This window comes from Convolutriloba macropyga, chromosome 2 (genome assembly GCF_964194025.1).
Source record: "Convolutriloba macropyga chromosome 2, txConMacr16.3, whole genome shotgun sequence".
Classification (NCBI taxonomy): Eukaryota; Metazoa; Xenacoelomorpha; order Acoela; family Convolutidae; genus Convolutriloba; species Convolutriloba macropyga.
The window spans coordinates 2,554,974-2,576,996 of NC_134469.1; the positions used below are offsets into that span (position 1 = coordinate 2,554,974).

At 29.6% G+C, this 22,023-nt stretch overlaps 1 protein-coding gene across 1 annotated transcript in view; it reads left to right on the plus strand.

The window, feature by feature from the left end:
* The window catches only part of LOC142335564 (uncharacterized), a 172,451-nt gene that overhangs the window by 71,837 nt on the left and 78,591 nt on the right, over positions 1 to 22,023 (plus strand). Inside the window, exons 5-7 of the mRNA XM_075384102.1 lie at positions 16,392 to 16,640; positions 17,379 to 17,663; positions 18,277 to 18,444. Coding sequence (XP_075240217.1) covers positions 16,392 to 16,640; positions 17,379 to 17,663; positions 18,277 to 18,444 — 702 coding nt within the window. The remainder of the gene's footprint in view (positions 1 to 16,391; positions 16,641 to 17,378; positions 17,664 to 18,276; positions 18,445 to 22,023) is intronic.

A 22,023-nucleotide genomic window follows, 5' to 3' on the forward strand; every position in this document is an offset into this window, starting at 1 on the left:
TAATAAGAATACAGAAATTGTATAATATTAATATTTGGGTATACACACCTTGTGGTAATGGTAAAATAGAATTGTTCAAACAAGTGGATGATTTTAATAAAGATAGAAAAGATGTAAGAATACTAGTTTGGAGTAATGGTCAAGTAGAACACTGTGCTCTAATAAAAAATATGGAAACGTTGTTAGAACGACCAAATAAAAACACCATTAAATATTATTATTGTGATAGTACCTATTGGTTTAACTCACAAATTAAATATGATAAACACGAATGCATTACCTCATTACACCAGAGATTGTTTGTCCTAAGAAAAAACATATTACTTTTGTAAATGAACACAAACGTCAGAATATAAAAAATATTATAACTGCCGATATAGAATGTTGCATTGTTGAAGTCTCAACTAATGATTTAAAATATGTAATAGCTGAACATATTCCATAGCTGAACATATAGCTGTGGGTTACACCTGGCAAGGTAACTTCAAGCACTACTTCGGTCTAGGCTGCATCAAAAAATTTGCTAGAGATCTGTTAGAAATAGAAACTGAGAATAATTTCAAACATAATGAAAAGATGATATTCACAGAAGAAGATAAATTATATCATGAAACTAATAACACTTGTCATATCTGCAGCAAAACATGTATTAATAAAGTAAGAGATCATTGTCATGAAACTGGTAAATATAGAGGACCAGCATGTAAAATATGTAATCTAAGATACAAACAGCAAAACTTCATTCCAGTAATATTCCATAATGGCTCTGGCTATGACTTCAACCTACTATACAGTGAACTCTTTAAACAGAATAATGATAAAAGAAAAGTAGATAACATACCACTAGCTGCTGGTAAATCTAAGATGTTTAGCATTGGTTGTCTCAAATTCTTAGACAGTTATAACTTCTTAGCTATGCCTCTAGATCAAATGGCAAAGATATACGGATGTAAAACTACAACATTATATCCATATGAATACTTTGGTTTGGATGATTGCCAAGAAGTTATAGGTAATCTAAAAATAGAAGACTTTAAATCCTCTCTACATAAAAAATTACCAACACAAGAAGAAGTAGATAACTTTAATAATGAAAACAGTAATAAAACTGGTAAAGATCTAACTATAGAGTATTTACAAAATGATGTGGAAATATTAGACTATTGCATGAACGAATATGTTAAACTAAGTATGAAAGAATTCAAGCTCAATCCACTACATTACGTTAGTCTCCCGGGTTATTGTTTTGATTGTTGGTTAATGTCAAGCGGTGTAACATTAGATACATTACAAGATAAACAAATGCTAGATGATTTTGTTGGAGCAAAGCGAGGTGGTATATGCGGAATAATGGGTGATAGATATATAAATATTAGTAATACTAATACTAATACTAATACTAATACTAATACTAATACTAATACTAATACTAAAACTAATACTAATACTAAAATTAATACTAATACTAATGCTAATACTAATACTAATACTAATACTAATACTAATACTAATACTAATACTAATACTAATACTAATACTAATACTAATACTAATACTAATACTAATACTAATACTAATACTAATACTAATACTAATACTAATACTAATACTAATACTATTACTAATACTAATACTAATACTAATACTAATAATAATACTAATCAGGGAACCTGCTTCGCAGATACTAATGATAAAGTTATTAATAGAAATATATGGTATATAGACGCAAACAACCTATATGGATATGCAATGATGCAAAAGTTACCTTATAAGGGTTTTGAGTTTATTACTACTACTACTCTAGATCCACGAACCGACTTCGTCCGTGGCAAGCCAAGCGGGTTCCTCGATGTAATATTGAATACTCCAGATGATAGTGATCATGGTTACTATATAGTTTGTGATATTGATTATACTAATGAATGTAAAGAGAGAACAGAACAGTTAGCACTAATGCCTAATAAGAGAAAGATAAACGATAATGAATTGGGATGCAGAGAAAGAGAGAAAAGTAAAGCAAGAACAAAGAAATTAATCTTAGACCAAAACAACAAAACAGAATATATGGTTCATTATAGGATGTTAAAGTTCTATGTTAAGATGGGGGTAAAAGTAACAAAAATACATAGAGTAATTAAATATAAACAAGATTATATATGTAGCGATTATATACAAAACGATACAAATAAAAGAGCAACAGCTAAAACTGAAGCAGAGAAGGATGTAAGGAAACTAATGAATAACTCATTATATGGAAGAATGTGCATGAATCCTCTACACTTCTTTCAAAGCAAGTTCTTGCATGATGAAGAAAAGATAATGAAAAGTGTAAGTATACCAACATTTAAGAATATAACTAGATATAGAGATTATAGCCAAATAGAATATATAAAGAAAAAAATAGAATATGATTCTCCAGTATATGTAGGTGTTACTATCTTAGAATTAAGTAAATTACACATGTATGATGTATTCTATAATATTCTACAACTATCCCTCAAAGATCTAACACTTCACTATATGGATACGGACAGTTTCGTATTAAGTTATAGTGAAGGTAAAGTTAGTGATGAGCATATGGACTTAAGTAATCTAGACATACTTATAAAAACTAATAATAAAGTCCCCGGCAAGTTTAAGCACGAGCTGGGAAGTAGGATTATTGAGGAATTTATAGCATTGTCCCCCAAAACATATAGCTTCAAAAATTATCCTAAAAACACTAAAGAAAAAGGAATAAAGAAGCATAATAATACTAGGCACATAGATTATTATGATGCATTAATGAATAACACACAGAGAACAGTAGATGAATTTTGAATACAAAAAGTTGGCGATAACATGACAACAACAAAAACAAGTAAGATTAGTTTATATATATTTGATGATAAAAGGTTTTATGTAAACAATATAAAAAGTTATCCGCTTGATAAGGAACTATATCTATTTAAAAGAGATTTGTTAAATAGGGTTAAGAAACTATATAAGGATAAGGATCTACCGAGTAGCTTTACTAATAAGGATAAGGATAAGGATGTAGATAAACTGATTAATGATATTAAAGAATTAACTAGAGATAGCAATAGAAATTATTAGAAGCAGCTATTATATTATATATTGAGTTATCTGCGAAGCAGTTGGAGTACCAAGCACTTCGTCCCTTTCACTGATTATAATTAGTTATTTTAATTATAATTATAGATCTAATTCATACTTAATATAATATTTTTATATTAAAAAATGACTAAAATAGAAACACTCATAGAATTAAACAATCTAGTAAAACAAAACAGAAGAAATATATTAGAAGAAAAATGAAACAACAAGAATATTATGGTGAAATAGAAGAGTTATTAGATCCTCTAACCAAAACTATCAGTGAAACTGCTTCGCAGATAAACGCAATGAACAGAATCTAGCATTAAGTGAACAAACATTAAGAGCAATAGATTGGCAAAATCAAGAGTTAGATAAACAAACTAAGATGGTCGAGCAAGCTGGTTCCCAGTTTAATAAAACTGCTTCCAAGATGGGTGAAACTGCTTCCAAGATTGGTGAAACGTTAAAGGGGACCATAAATCAAACTCAAGATATAGCACCAGTTTATGTTGATACAAAAACAGCCAAACTTCTTCATGACATGGGGGCTCAAACTAATCCTCAATTAAAATTAGAACTCGTAGATTTACCTAGTAGGAGATATAAAATGAATGGTGTTGATATAACTCTAAGGCAGGGTGCATTTTTAGTCAGGGATAGTGTATAAGAGTGTTCAGAAGGATTTACTGATTTTCTTACTAAAACAAATGTAACATATGATGATAAGGTTTAGGAAGATGAAAACAAAACTAAAAGGTTTTTAAAGGATATTAGATATGATTTTGGAAAAGGGGATAAAAAAAGCGCTAGATATAGAACAATAAAACGTATAATGGAGGTAAGAGATGATATATTTGGCAGGGGATTAAATGGCAACCCAAATAATTTAGTAGAAATACTAGAATTATTAATACTAGAAACAAAAGCTGGTCATGATGGGTTATATGATGAAATGCTAGATATATCTAAGTAACTATTATCTATGAATATTATTAATCGAAACCCACTAGATAATTTTATTTTTTAATTATGGTAAATAGGTGAAACCATGACTACGTCCATCTGGGAACCTGCTTCGCAGATGACTATGTCCATAAGTAAAACGTTATAAAAACAACAACAACAATTAGCTAAAGAAGCATTCAGTCCTCAAATAACAAAGTTTAAAAGACAAAGAATAATACAACTATATAAAGATGAAACATGGTCAGCTGATTTAATTGATAAGTCATCTCTAAGTAAATACAATAATAATTATAAGTTTATATTAACAGTTATAGATATATTCACAAAATATGCATGGGCTATTCCTTTAAAGAATAAATCTGGTTTATCTATAACTAATGGTTATAAAATAGTATTAAGTGAACATCCACAAGGTGGCTCTGAACCTAGAAAACCAGAAAAGTTATGGGTAGATAGAGGTAGTGAGTTTTACAATAAAACATTTAAATCTTTACTTAAGGAATATGGAACCGGCAAGCCGCTTCAGGGATAGAGCTATATTCTACTTATAGTGATTTAAAGGCTGTGTTTATAGAGAGATTTAATAGAACATTATTACACATAATAAATAAACCAATGTTCATCAATGGTGATGGTAATTGGGTAAATATATTAAATGATGCTGCTGTAACATATAACAATAACATTCACTCAACAATTAATGTGACACCAGTTGATGCTTCTAATAATCCTGATAAAGTTAAATACTATATCAGTGAAACTGCTTCGCAGATTAAATCTACCAAAGCAACACCAAAATTTAAAGTTGGTGATTATGTTAGAAATGCAGATAAACGTAATATCTTCTCTAAAGGTTACACTTCTAATTGGAATAGAGAATTGTTTAAAGTGAATGAAGTTCTAAAAACACATCCACCAACATAAAATAGAAGATATTAATGGAGAGATAATAGAAGGTAAATATTATGAACAGGAACTATTGAAATCCGAGTTTGAATTTGAATCTAATAATAAGGTTTTGGAATCATTAAATATAGACCTACGGTCCTAAGCCGGCAAGCCGGATTTATTTCTTAATATAAATAATGACAAGAAATAGATTTAACCAAGCGAAACGTCATATAGGGAATAGAAACAACTTAACACTAAGTAAGGCTCGTGGGTTATTCCTAGAAGATAATGATGATATTGATATGAAGGATACCTATAAAATTACAAATGTTCATCCTCCTAGAGATGAAAAAGATGTTGTTAATAAAGAGTATTGTGACAATAACTTATTATCCTCTTCTAACAAAATAGACATTTCAAGTAGAAACATAACTGAACTAAGAAAGGGTGACTTTGATAAAGTTACAACTAAAACATTACAACTAAATGAAACACAAGTTAATGAAGAACTAATTAATGAATTTTTTGAATCAACAAATCAAGTCAGAAATACTGTTAAGTTTTGTAATAAAGTTGCTGCAAATACTATATTTAAACAAATTCAATTAAAACAAGAATTTGATAATAAAAAGTTTAATCAGAATATAACTAACATACACTTAGATGAAATGTTTACTAACTGTCAGAGAGAAATGAAAGAATACAATAAATCTCTTAGAGGTGTTATAGTACAATATATAATTGCTATACTTTTACAAAGTAAGTTACTTGATAATAAAGAGAAAGACAGACTTGAGATGCATTATAGTTTTAATCAAGAAGATATAATGAAAGAAATAGAAAAAATTTTTACTAATGAAAATAAGCAAAGCAATAACCAATCCAACAGCACCGAGTGAGAGATTACTATATCCCAACTTGTCAACCGTTAATGAACAATACATAAACGAAAAGATTCAAGCTAATAATAAATTTAACAACAATATTATTATTATAAAAGATATTAGAAAATATTATGAAACTGAAACTAATAACTATAATAAGAAGTTAAGTAGATATAGGAATTATATTAACATAGCTGAGATAACAGAAACAGTATTATCATCAATAGCAACAACTGCAACAACAACATCAGTTTCATTAACAGGTATAGGATTAGCTTATTCTATACCAACAGCTTTTGCTACAGCAACTGTTTGTGGTTCATTATCAAAAACAATTAATACTAAATTTAGAAATAAAATTATAAAGTATTCACAAATGTATATTTTAAGTAAACAGTTTAGTGATAAGTTTAATAAACTATATACTAAATCAATGAATGAGAATAAATAGATAATGATGAGTATAATGAATTTGTTACAGCAACTGTTTGTGGTTCATTATCAAAAACAATTAATACTAAAATTAGAAATAAAATTATAAAGTATTCACAAATGTATATTTTAAGTAAACAGTTTAGTGATAAGTTTAATAAACTATATACTAAATCAATGAATGAGAATAAAATAGATAATGATGAGTATAATGAATTTGTTAAGTTATATGAGGATTATAAGAAGAACAAGAAAAACAAGCTGAGCATTTTTTTAGATTAAAGATATTAGTGCTTAGTAATAACAATGTTTTTAGTAATAATAATATTAGTATTAATATTTATCCGCGAAGCGGTTACACCGATCGATAAATATATAATCATAATCATAGCTATAACCATAATCATAAACATAATATAATCATGGATATAATCATGGATATAATCATAATCATAATCATAATCATAATTATAATCAAATAATTATCTTTTCTTTGTACCTAAGTATAACCCTCTTCCTTTTTGTACTACTTTTATACCTTCACCACTAGTTGCAAATTTAATTAAATCAGGTGTAGCCGCTAGAGCTGCTTTAGGGTTTCTAGATGCAGCTGCACTTCCTATTTTACTTGCTATTTCTAATGCTCTTACTGGATTATTAGTAACTTTCTTTCCAAAATTAACCGTAGCTTTACCAACACTTTTAAAGAAATCTTTAAGTCCTTCTGCTTCTATTGTTGCATCAGATACTGTCATTGATTTATTCCTTCTACATAAAACACAATTACCTTTTAACATTTCAGTACCTTTTAAAGTAATAGCTCCTCTTATATTAACAGTACCACTATAATGTCTACCTCCAACACAAAATGAATTAGTTTTCAACGTAATTAAAAGACTCATTTCTATATATAAAAAATAATGGAAGTTAAAAAGTATAATCCTTTTGTTGTTATTAAACCCAAGCCTAAGGTTAGGCCCAAGGCTAAGATTAAGCTTGAAGTTAGAGGCTTGGCTCTAGAGAATAAAAACAAATTAGACATTTTTTATGCTAAAGGTTTTGTTAATACTAATAAGAAATAGTTAGGTATTAACAAGAGTAACAATTAGAGCTGACTAGCTATAAGTATAAGTATAAGTATATGGTTATGTATATAATTATAACAATAACTATATTATACTATAATTATAAATTATCGCTAGAGTTATATCTAAAATTATAATTATCGCTAGATTTATATCTAAAACCATAATTATCGCTAGAGTTACATATATGACTTAAATTTTATCTATGACTTAAATTATATCTATGACTTAAATTATATCTATGATATTATATCAATCATCTTATTACCATCACTATTAACACTATATCTAGTATCGAATACATATATTCTATAATTTTTTTTGAATGTTCTATGATTTATATATGGTTTTATATTATGTGGTAGCCCATTATAATCTTTATTAAAGATAACAATCTCTTTAAAAGCCTCATTATAATTATTGGTTCCATAATTAATATTCATTCTATCCTCGGGATAAAACTCACTACCAATCTTACAATAACATTCAGTAACATTCATTACATCAAATGTACTTGCATCATGAGTTTGCTCATTAACATTATTATTTTCAAAACCAACTGTTATATATTGCGGTCTTTCCATACCACTTTCCATACCAAGATCAAACAAGAAGTTACTAGCATTGGGTACATTCTTATAAAATGTCTTTCTTTCATAATAACTAAAGTCTACATTATTCTTTTTACTTAAACCCGTTTGCACAAAAATTCTATTATCATTACTAGGATCAATACTAGTCACACACCATGATATATCTCTAATTTCTATGTTACCATCATTACCAACTGCACCGAGATTAGCATTATTTCTATATAGATCTCTATCATTATTATTTCTATTTAATATTAGTTTAAATCCTAAACCATATATAATCTTTTCTAAATCATTTACAAAACCAAATAGATCTCTCATCTTAACCATCATATACATATGACCTCTTTCTGCGGCAACATGAGCACCTTTGAGCTGACTATCCCTATTGCCTATATTTCTAACAAATCCACTCTCATATTCATCACCAGTACTAGTTAATAACTTATACATCAATAGATTAGGATGACAATGATCTATATATTCAATAATCCTACCACCACTAGTTTCGAGCTTAATTGAACTAAACAATGCCATCATACCATAATTAACTAATCTAATATTAGCATCCTTAGCAAATACACCACCAGCATCATCTGATACAACAAACTCTATCTCTAGATATGAATCACGCAAATTTAAGTGATTCTCTTCTCTATTGAGTATGATACTAATGTTAGTATTAAACGTATTTATTGTTGCCAGAATATTAGGTTTATATTTTATAATCTTACTTTTGTGTATATCATAATTATAACTATAAGTTGTATCCAAAATAAAATTCATTTTTATTAGATAAAAAATGACAGACAACTTGATATTATATGAACTACAAGAGATACATGAAGCTATAACTAAAACTAAAGAAGAGCATACACTTAACTTTAGAATGATAAAACCAACAGAAAAGTTTAACTTTAATGAACCTATACTTAATACAACAAAAATAGTTTTAATTAGATTATCTGTTTATAATTCGGTGTTTAATGTGAATAGGAGAAACAATCAATTCTTATATGCTAGTACTGTTATAGAAGATGATGAAGCTTTACCTCGGGCTCTTAGCTCTGACCCTAACCTTAACCCTATCTCTACCTCAAGCCCAAACATTACATCTATACTTAATCATAATTATAAAGGAATCCCATTGCTATATTCAACTATTACACCGGGAGCATTTGAGTTAACTGATATAGCAGAATTAATAAAAGAAGAAACTGATGGTAATGTTATAATAGAACCCGATAAGAATACGATGAAATGTTTAATGGAAATAAAACAAGGAGCACTCAGCTTCGATATAGAAAACTCACTAGCCTCATTACTAGAATTTAGAAAAATAATTTATAAAAAAGGTAGATATAAATCTCAGAAAATTATTGATATTATGGGTTTTAGTACTATTAACATTCATCGTAATGTGATATCTGGAGCTAAAGATAATGGTAAAGATACAGACATACTATATACTTTTAATCTAACTGAACCACCAGGTTAAGTGATAAATATTATACCAACTAATATCTTATATCAAAATTTACCTAAAGATAGAATAGAATATATTGAATTTCATATGAAAGATGAGCATGGAAGACCTATAGACTTTAATGGCGATGACTTAGACTTACCTGCGAAGCAGGTTCCCTGATACTTAAACTAAACTACAAAACTCTCCGATCCCAATTAATTCTTAGTTTACCATTAATATTTTTATTTTTTGTTATATCAAAGACAATATAATTATAAGGCTCTTTCCAAAGCTTATTACATATATTAGCAAAATCATTATAACTAAGTTCAACAATATTAAAGAAATCTTGATATATCGATGCTAAGACTTTACCTCTCTGTTCAAATAAAATAAATAGACTACAGTTCTCTCTAACACTGCCTATCCAGAGAGAACAGGTTTTGATTAAGATATATCATATTACAGTTATTATGTCTACCTCTACAAAAGTATTCATTAATAACTGGTTCTTTGGCTCTAACATTATCAAATATCATTAGTTTCTCTAAGGCTTTGGGTAGTTTATCAGAAGATGGTAAATCTTTTATATCTTTAATAAATTCAACATCTGCTTTTGAATTTATTCTTTCTATACCATGGTACTGATCACCCATAGGTCCAATGATGTATAGCTTATCAAAGTATATACTAGCTAGAATTAGTTTTTTTAATAAGAATGTCTTACCACATTCACTAGGACCAGATATTGTACATCTAAAGTTATCTGGGAAAGCGGCTTCAGTAACTATATCATCATCATTTAGCCATGAATATAGATCATCATTTATGTTTACAGATATCGGTGAAACCGCTTCACGGATATTATTAGTAGGACTATTAGTAATGCTATTACTATTGCTATTCCTATTAGATTTAATCCTTTGATATTTTTCATCAAATAGATCTGCGAAGCAGGTTCCCTGATATATAAAATTATCTCTATCATTATCATTATCATTATCGTTATTAGCAAAGCTACTTCGTAGATCATTATCATTAACAATATCATTATCATTATCATTATCATTATCATTATCATTATCATTATCATTATCATTATCATTATCAATAACATTATCATTATTAGCAAAGCTACTTCGTAGATCTTTATCAATGACAATATCACTATCATTATTAGCAAAGCTACTTCGTAGATCATTATCATTATCACTAACATTAACATTATCATTATCATTAACATTATTAGCAAAGCTACTTCGTAGATCATTATCATTATCATTAACATTAACATTATTGTTAAAATCACCTCTACTACAATTCAAACAAAAACACTCATTATATATTCCTGGATATTTACATTGATTAACTAGAATATTCAAAGCACTTTTAATTCTAAATCCTCTATCAATAAGATAGATCATATATAAACAATAAGCCCCACAATAAGATTCATCATATTGTTGTATTCTTTCATTGGAGCCTAGATAAATATATTCTTCTAAAAATAAAGGTGGAGTTTCTACAACAAAACTATCAAAGTAATAGACAGGACCATCGGTGTAACCGCTTCGCTGATTTTCTCTTCTTATAACTAAAACCCAATGTGTACCTTCAGTTGGATGTAGGTTTACAATAATGTTGAAGTTAGGATCCCCGATACTATCTGGAGTTTGATCTCTCATTACAATCTCAATTGGTGTAAGACTTATATCTTTACCTATATCTTTTATTCTTCTATCACTCATAGCATTATTATCAATATTAAATTTATTATTGAATTCCTCAAAAGTTAGGATGAGCATTTTTATATATATAAATTTGTTAAATCTAAGTCTAATTATAAGTCTAAGTCTAAATCTAAATCAAGTCTATATTTATTATATAAAAATGGAAACAGGTAGTGCAGTTTTTATTTTTATTATTATTATTGGATTTTGTTATATAATATATGATTCAAGACCAAGTAAATATACAAAACTGGAAGAAAGCTTTGGTGGATTTATGAATAGGAGTCTAGTTGGATTTGAAAATGAAAAGTCACCACTACATACTATTGTTTATGGTGGAACTGGAACGGGTAAAACATATTTTATTAGACAATACTTAAAGTTATACTTAGACCATGATCAAGTTCAAGATCAAGTTCAGGATCAAGTTCAAGATCAAGATCAAGTTCAAGATCAAGTTCAAGATCAAGTTCAAGATCAAGTTCAAGATCAAGTTCAACATCAAGTTCAAGATCAAGATCAAGTTCAAGATCAAGTTTAAGATCAAGTTCAAGATCAAGTTCAACATCAAGTTCAAGATCAAGATCAAGTTCAAGATCAAGACCAAAGGTTCATAGTTATAGTTTGTAAGGATGACAGAGACTGGATAGATCCTGAGTCTAATAAATTTTATACTCGGTTTAATAGATGTGATATAAATATGATCACAAAAAACAATATGCATAAATTTCAAAATTGTGTAATAGTACTTGATGATATGGGTGATAGGTTAAATAAGGATGTATGTTAATATTTTACTGAAGGAAGACATTATAATATTCAAATGATTGTAATGTGTCATAAACCAGCTCAAATAATTAATACAGCAAGAATGAGTTGTGATACTATTTATTTAACAACTTATAATGGACCTGACCTATTTAAAAACTTTAATGAGATATATAAATGTGAACATGACTTCAATAAAATAATTAGTGAATTAAATAGTAACTATTATAATTGTACAGATGGAATGTCAGATGAACTTCGTTATGGTATAATTAAATATAATAAAAAGGAAAATACTTTTATTATTAGTAGTAGTAATAGAACAATGATATATGATTCAAGAGTTGGTTTCCTTGATTTAAAAGGTCTTAGTTCAAAATAATAATTAAAAAGAGAAGATATAAGTAAACTTATAGCATATATGAAACCAATAATGATTAATGCAACAGATAGAAATGTTATTAATCATGATAATTATCAGTTTTATTTTAATAAGCTTCTTACTTTAAATAATATTAAAATTCAGAATGATGTTTTAACAAAAGTGACGATTAAGGGAAAGGGTATGAAAAATTTTATCAAATATTGGTGGAATCATAGGCACAGGTTTATTTATATTTAATTGTTTTTATCCTAATTCAATATCAAGGAATGCTGGAACTGTAGCAATGGGGGCAAGCACAATGTTGAGTAGAGTAAACACATTAGTTAATGTTGGATATGGAGAAGAGTTGGAGGGTGAAACACGAAGAAGTTATACTGATAGTGAAACATGGTCGAAGACCTATCAGGGAAGCAGTTTGGTAAACCACGAACTTTGTTCGTATATTGATCAGTGTAACTGTGACTTGGTCAATAAAGAGATGGGAATTTTGAATAGAAAGGGGGGGAAGTTTTTAAACAAACTATATATAAATAATGAAGAATTTAGAGAAGAGATTATAAATTTTGTTAAAGATAAAAAAGAATTAGACCTTGATTTGATATTAGATAAGAGATGTAAAACTAATACACTCAATACTTTAGGAAATAAATATTTAGCAGAGATTATCACATCTAAAGATAATACTAAAGATTTAATTGAAATCATGGCTAAATATTATCTGTGAAGCAGTTTCACTGATCCACAAAGTTTGTACACCGATTCTACAGCATAGCTAATATTATCTGCGAATTTACAAAACAACTCCGTTGAGCAGTTTGGTAAACCACGAACAAAGTTCGTTGGAGAACCACGAGCAAAGCTCGTTCACTGATAATTTTATCTATTAGAACAACTCCGTTGAGCAGTTTGGTAAACCACGAACAAAGTTCGTTGGAGAACCACGAGCAAAGCTCGTTCAATGATAATTTTATCTATTAAAAATGCTTTTACAATGTTTAGAGTGTAACTATAAATGTGGAAACATTGCTGTTTTAAAACATCATTATGAATCATTTCATAAAGATAAAACTGATAAATGTATGTGTGCTAATATAATATTAAGTGGTATTTGTGCTAATGATTTTTCCCCATGGGGTTGTTCTTTAAAAAATGAATATAGTTCTAGTTCTAATTCTAGTTCTAACCCTAGTTCTAATTCTAATTCTAGTTCTAACCCTAGTTCTAGTTCTAACCCTAATTCTAACTCTAGTTCTAACCCTAGTTGTAGTTCTAGTTCAAGTTCTGGTTCTGGTTCTAACCCCAGTTCTAGCTCTAGTTCTGGTTCTGGTTCTATCTATGACTATAACTCTAACTCAGATCCTAACCCCAACCCTAACCCTAACCTTATCCCCAACCTTAACCCTAACCCTATCCCTAACCCTAACCTTAACCAGGGCTCAGAAGTATTAACTAGATGTTGTAATAAGTGTAATTATATAAAACCACTAAATAATTTTGATGAGGGTAAGTATACATGTAGAAGTTGTACTTCAGCTAAAGTTAATTGTCCATATTGTACTTCTGTTGTGAGATATGATGGGATACGGGCTCATGTAAGGAAACAACATCCAGATATAGAATTGACTAGAGGATTTAGTAGAAATATAACTAATCGGTGTAACCGCTTCGCGGATGAAACAATTAATCCTAGTTGGCAAAGTTCTAGAGCTGTAAGTCCTTTAGTTATTAACCAAACAGAGGATCTGCGAAGCAGTTTCACTGATAGTTGTTCATCTAAATACTATAATTTTGTATCATTTCTTATTAATAATGGAATAAATATAGAAAAAATAAAAGAAAATATAAATTTATTGAAAAGTGTAGATAATTTGAAATAAAAAGCATAAAAAAATAAAAAAAATATCAAAAAAGAGGGATTCACTCTTTAAGAGCGAAAAAGAGCGATCTTTTCTACTGGGGATCACTCCGAATAAGGGTGAATCACTCTTAAAAAGTGAAATGGAAATTTTGCTTTGATTTTTTGATTTTTTGTTTTTATTTTTGTTTTTAATTAATTTTTTTTATTGAATTTAGATCTAATATATAGTAGTGGATAAAACAAGGGATTCAACAAACAGTAAAATTTGGCCCGATTCGACATGCGCGATTAGCGTTAGGAGAAAGGGACAAATTTTACTGGTGGTTGAATCCCTTGTTTTATCCACTACTAAAAACTCTTGAAAGTTTTGTACAAGTTAGACAAATACCAATTGAAACATTTCAAAATGGTACTTCAAAAATCTGTAAAGTTGCCAAGTTTTGACAACAGATGTCAATTTGAATTGTACTCAGATGCCAATTTGAATTCCGATGGTGAAAGACAAAACTTTTGATGATTTGTTGACGAACGAACATTAAAAGCAAATTTGCTACGTTTATTTACGCAACACCATTAGGCCATTAGGCAAAAACTCTTAAAGTTTTGTACATGTTAGACGAATACCATTTGAAACTCTTAAAAATTGTACTTCAAAATTCTGTAAAGTGGCCACGTTTTTACAACAAATGCCAATTTGAATTGTACTTTGAATTGGCATTGAATTGTGCCATCCGAGTACAATTCAAATTGGCATCTGTTGTCAAAACTTGGCAACTTTACAGAATTTCGAAGTACCTTTTTCAGGTGTTTCAATTGGTATTCGTCTAACTTGTACAAAATTTTGAGAGTTTTTGCCTAATGTCCTAATGTCCTAATAAACCTAGCAAATTTGCTTTTTTTTGTTTGTTCGTCAACAAATCATCAACAGTTATGTCTTTCACCATCCGAATTTGGTTAGTTAAATTTTCAGATAGCAATGAAGTTTTTGATTTTCATGAAATGAATTTAAAATCTATGCGAAAACATATAAAGTTTGTTAACGCTTGATAATCAAATCAAAAATTTGAGAGTTTGAATACTAACGTCAAAATTCACGAGTTTGGAATACTAATATTTGTTTGATGGGTGAAGGAATATAAGAACCTCGATTAGATGAACGGATTTTTATGGCCATTAAGCAGAAACTCTTAAAAGTTTTGTACAAGTTAGACGAATACCAATTGAAATACTTGAAAATGGTACTTCAAAATTCTGTAAAGTTGCTAAGTTTTGACAACAGATGTCAATTTGAATTCCGATGGTGAAAGACAAAACTTTTGATGATTTGTTGACGAACGAACATTAAAAGCAAATTTGCTACGTTTATTTACGCAACACCATTAGGCCATTAGGCAAAAACTCTTAAAGTTTTGTACATGTTAGACGAATACCATTTGAAACTCCTAAAAATGGTACTTCAAAATTCTGTAAAGTGGCCACGTTTTTACAACAGATGCCAATTTGAATTGTACTTTGAATTGGCATTGAATTGTGCTATCCGAGTACAATTCAAATTGGCATCTGTTGTCAAAACTTCGCAACTTTACAGAATTTCGAAGTACCATTTTCAGGTGTTTCAATTGGTATTCGTCTAACTTGTACAAAATTTTAAGAGTTTTTGCCTAATGTCCTAATGTCCTAATAAACCTAGCAAATTTGCTTTTTTTTGTTGTTTCGTCAACAAATCATCAACAGTTATGTCTTTCACCATCCGAATTTGGTTAGTTAAATTTTCAGATAGCAATGAAGTTTTTGAATTTCATGAAATGAATTTAAAGTCTATGCAAAAACATATATAGTTTGTTAACAATTGATAATCAAATCAAAACTTTTGTTTACGAGTTTGGAATACTATTATCTGTTTGATGGGTGAAGGAATATAAGAACCTCGATTAGATGAACGGATTTTTTTGGCCATTAGGCAGAAACTCTTAAAAGTTTTGTACAAGTTAGACGAATACCAATTGAAACACTTGAAAATGGTACTTCAAAATTCTGTAAAGTTGCTAAGTTTTGACAACAGATGCCAGTTTGAATTGTACTCGGGCGCTGCCTTTTTTACGATCTCATCAGATGTTTTCATGATCTTCAAAGACAAATCGAATCCTAGTGACATCTAGGTCTAGTTTTTTTTTGGTTAGTCAATAATAATCTGAATTGTAAATGAGGATTTGTCCTGCTATGTTTTTTCAGCCCCACCTTCACCTGATTTCCAACTAAACAAAATCAACTCCTCGGCTGTAAATATTTCCACCAGCTCCCTCTCTTACACGCACTTCGATTACGAAATTCTTACTGTTGAGCTAAACAACATAAACGGAACCCAATTATCTGTCCAGAAAGTGGAGTCACCCGAATTTTCTGTCGTCGTCAGTAACATAGCAGCAGATCCTGGGCTATACTTCACTGTTAGCTTCTCGATTGGTGGTAATATATCTACTGGTAAGTCAACTTGTCTTATAGTCAATTATAATTAGTAAAAATTCAGTACAATTTCCTTATTTTGTGGAAACGACAAAATATAGACTAAACATGTTAGTCGAGAAAGAAACAGTCAATCATATGAGCCCCGGGTTGGGGTGTCACCGCCACTCAACGCAAAACTCTGCAAGATAAGCGGTGAATGCGGTGAAATTACATAAATCAGGCGTTGAATGCGAAGAAAAAAACCTTCATCACCTGGTAGCGGTGAAATTGCATAATTTCACCGCTTAACTAAGTGGTGAACTTACATAATTTCACCGCATTCACCGCATTTCACCGCAAAATTATGTACAAACTTTGTGGTGAAAAAAACTTCACCTCTTATCTTACATATTTTTCCGATTTTTCCTCTACCTGGGACGAATGTATATTACCCAGTAATAAACAAATTTGCAATTAAAATGTTACAGCTTCCCAGAGAAAAAATGAATTGACCCAGCAGGACTCAATTCCAAGTCAATAACGGGTACAGGGGAAGCTGTTATAAGGTTATTACAAGTCTGATATTATTACTGATTCGGAACTATGATGACGTAAATGTTTAGACTCTTGTCAGTCTAAACCGAAGTCTTGATATCATACTGATTTAATACGCGTTCGCCCCCCCCCCCCGCCCGCCCGCCCGCCAATGATTGATAAAGCATTTTTATGAAAAGCCGCTTGAGTCTGGCACTGCTGAGTCTGGGCCTGTTTTAGTCAACTGGAGAGTAAATTGCTACCAGGGGGAAGTTTCATCACATGTCAATGTCACGATACCAGCTGCATTTTTTTCACCAACTACTGCATTTGGTTGGCCGGTCAACCAACACCAAAGCACTCAAGCGCCGGCCCATATACCGGTGTACCCATCTACTTTTGGACCTTATAACCCCATGAATCCAACTATGGGTGTAGCACCCTTCTACCCAACAACCCATCCACCAGCGGGTCAATCCACTTCTGTTTCCCCGATGGGTTCAACGACAGCTGACGCAAAACTAGGTAGTCACGTGCCTAATTCTAAGGCAATTTCAGTACTGAGCCAGAGTCTAATTCAGGTCACATTTTACACTGAATTTGTCTGATTCGGGGCTAATTCAGTGATTAATTCTGAATTATCTTCTGATTAAGAAGAATACAGAATATTTTCTCTGAATTTTGCTCTGATTCAGAGAAATTCATAAATCACTTCACAGTTGGTTCTGAAATCTTTCTGAATCATTACTAAAACTTGAAAAGTCTCTGAAATTGTTCTGAATCAGTACTGATTGCCGCTGAAACGTAGGTAAGGGGTCCTACTAACTAAAATAAAACTTTGCTACTCCATCTTTCTATAAATCTGGCTTAGCCTACCACAATTTCATCCAGACATGCTTATGTATAAGAAATTTTAAAAAGTATCTGTAAAAAAACTTGCTATGACATCCCGAGCTCTGTCAAAAATTGAGTCTCGCCTGTCTTAAGACCCGCAATTACCGAAAGTAAATCTAGTATATTGAGGGTTTTAATTTTTTTTTTTTTTGGGGGGGGGGGTTCTGAAATGATAAAGATCTAAATTATGTTCACACTGGTTAAATTCTTTTGTGACCTTCACTCCTGTTCGTTTCATCGGTAGTCTCTCTCTCGGCTACCCCAACGGGCGTGACCTCCACATGCGTGACGTCATCAGTGTGTAGAGTACAATGGATTGCTGATCCTTCTTTCGTGAATGCCTCAGACGAAGATAGCTATGAAGTGTTTGTGAATGACATTTTGTTCACAAGGACATCGGCCGACAGAGAAGGTAAGAGATTATTCAAAATCTTACAACTGGAAATTGTTTCTTGTTGTAGTTGTATTATTTGTCGTCGTGTTTCACTTTCGAGGATCAAATTGTAAAAACACCCGATGTGATATTAATAGTCAAACTGCGTCATAAGTTATATTATACTAATCATTACGTATTTTAGATTACGACACTTTTTTATCACATTTCAGCTGATTTATCACTTTTCAAATGGGAAAAAAAATATAGCAAAATTATGTGACCGAATAAATGTTTTGTCTTTGTATTTAATATTTTTCTGTTCATATACATAGAAGGAGTACACATGGTAAACCTGTAAAAACATGCATCGCCTTACATGTTTATCTTGCCAAAGACTTTTAAGTTTTTACCCGAACTTGAGTTTTTTAGCGCATTTCAAGAGTAAAAACTCAACTCAGTTCTGAAAAATTGCATCTCCAGAAAATTTTTAAGTTTTAAAATTTTATAAAGTTCTTTATGTGCATTTTTCTTCATTATGATTATATAGATGTCCTAGCGTTCGCCCAAGCTACTTTTGTAGTTTATAACTGGTAATTACTATAGTAGTATACACACTATTTATAATTAACCCTGTTTTTACGCAATTAACAAAAAATCCATTTAGCTCAGTGGTTACGACTTGTTACGCAAATTAAATATTACAAGTACCGACACGGAAGTTCGAATCGCATATAAAGCAAAATCTGTTGGCGAGAGTTAAGCTGAACATATTTTTCTCATGAAGCGAATTTTACTCAAAAAACAAAATGGCAATTGTAAATTGTGACATGAACAGAGTAGTGGCCATCCTAAAAATCAGAATGTCTCTGGACTGATTCAGCTGCAATTTTTTCCGCCACCAATCTTTATTCAACAAACAACTTACAATTTCTTAGAAGCTTACCATCCGACCAGATGTTTCTTATAGGTTTGCCATTTGACCTACGGGAAGCCTATACGAGATTTCCGGTCATACAATAAGCATCTATTTTGTCAAATAACTCAAATTTCTGATTGAAATCACACCTTCGGACAGGATAAACGTTCTGCCCAATCTGAATGAAAGTATTAGAAAAGTAATGCTAATTTTTAAAGTTCAAAAGAAATCCACCAGGGAAAAAAGCATATTTGATTAATAAATCTGCTATTTGCGTTAATATTATTCAACATTTAAATCTAACAATCTGTTGAAAAAAGTCAAACAAAATTAAATTGAACGAGAAAATGAAGTATTTTTTTCTTTTTTATAAGCCGATGTTATGTTGCCAACACACCCGGATCTAATTCCTTTTCGAAGTCACTGTTGAATCATTGAATTCCTTTGCTTGGAGCCGTCTATGGCTTAGGCCGATCAAAGGACTCTACAGCAATTAGCAGCTTCATAGGCAGTGTGTTAAAAAATTGCTCAGCTTTAATTAAAACAAGTAACAATTACCAGTGTGAACAAACAACTTCAGATCAACTCCAGTTTTTGCGCCCTGTTTCAATTCTAATTTCATCATATTCCTGCCTGTGCATCAAGAAACAATTTATTGTCTTTAAAAGTATTCGCAAATGGAGCAAAATAATGATAATAACAATAATAATGAAAATAATAGTAATAATAATAATAATAATAATAATAATAATAATAATAATAATAATAATAATAATAATAATAATAATAATAATAATAATAATAATAATAATAATAATAATAATAATAATAATAATAATAATAATAATAATAATAATAATAATAATAATAATAATAATAATAATAATAATAATAATAATAATAATAATAATAATAATAATAATAATAATAATAATAATAATAATAATAATAATAATAATAATAATAATAATAATAATAATAATAATAATAATAATAATAATAATAATAATAATAATAATAATAATAATAATAATAATAATAATAATAATAATAATAATAATAATAATAATAATAATAATAATAATAATAATAATAATAATAATAATAATAATAATAATAATAATAATAATAATAATAATAATAATAATAATAATAATAATAATAATAATAATAATAATAATAATAATAATAATAATAATAATAATAATAATAATAATAATAATAATAATAATAATAATAATAATAATAATAATAATAATAATAATAATAATAATAATAATAATAATAATAATAATAATAATAATAATAATAATAATAATAATAATAATAATAATAATAATAATAATAATAATAATAATAATAATAATAATAATAATAATAATAATAATAATAATAATAATAATAATAATAATCTTTCTCTCATCTTTCTGCTGTAATTTAGTGCATGTAATTTAGTGCATCGCATGTAATTTCATTTGAAATGAATACATGCTCAATTCTGTGCTCCTCTTGCTCAAACTGTGCTTACCTGCATCGTGTTAAAAGGTATTCTATGCTTACCTGCAGGGTGTCAAAAGTATTCTATGCTTACCTGAGGGGTGTCAAAATGTATTCTATGCTTACCTGAGGGGTGTCAAAATGTATTCTATGCTTACTTGAGGGGTGTCAAAATGTTTTCTATGCTAACCTGAGGGGTGTCAAAATGTATTCTATGCTAACTTGAGGGGTGCCAAAATGTATTCTATGCTAACTCCAACGATTATTATTATTAACTAACTACGCTGATAATTAACAGCGGGACCTGAATTGGGTTACTTAAAAGTTAAAAAAGTTGAATAATTTAATTGCTGATGTTGATGAGATAAAGCAGAATGGTGAGATATGATATCACAATGCGATTTAAATATCAACAGCGCTTTTTCAAGTTGATTTAGTAAAATTTCGACCACCCAAACCGGTTGTTTTCAATAGCCTGAGTCGGGGTCAGCAATTAAGCACAATTTAGTTCTTCGCAAACATTGGAATAAGCAATTACAAGGAGAACAAATATTTATCAAGCTATAAAATGCGTATTTGCAAAAATCAAGCACCGTTTTGAACATCATCTTTTGAAATTTTGACCACCCAACCGCACTTTTTCAGTAGACTGAGTCAAAGTCAGTAACAAGGCTTAGATTTTTGTCTTCACAAACAAAACGATAAGCAATTACAAGGAGAAAAAAATTTATCAAGCTATAAAAACAAAAAAAAGTCGATTTTCAAAATTCAAGCACCATTTTGAAGACCATGTCGTGAAAATTTGACCCCCCCCCCCAACCGCACTTTTCAATTAGCCTGAATCCAAGTCAGTAACTTAGCATAGATTTTGTCTTCACAAACATAGTGATAAGGAACGACATTGAGAAAAAACATATCCAGCTATGAAAACGAAAGAAATTGTCGATTTGCAAAATTCAAGACCTATTTTGAAGACGATCTTGTAAAAATTTGACCCCCCCCCCAACCGCACTTTTTCAGTAGCCTCAGTTAAAGTCAGTAACATAGCATAGATTTTTGTTTTCACAAACAAAAAGATAAGCAATGACAAGCAGAAAAAATATTTCAAGTTATAAAAACGAAAAAAAGTCGATTTTCAGAATTCAAGCATCATTTTGAAGACCATGTTGTAAAAATTTGACCCTCCCAACCGCACTTTTCCA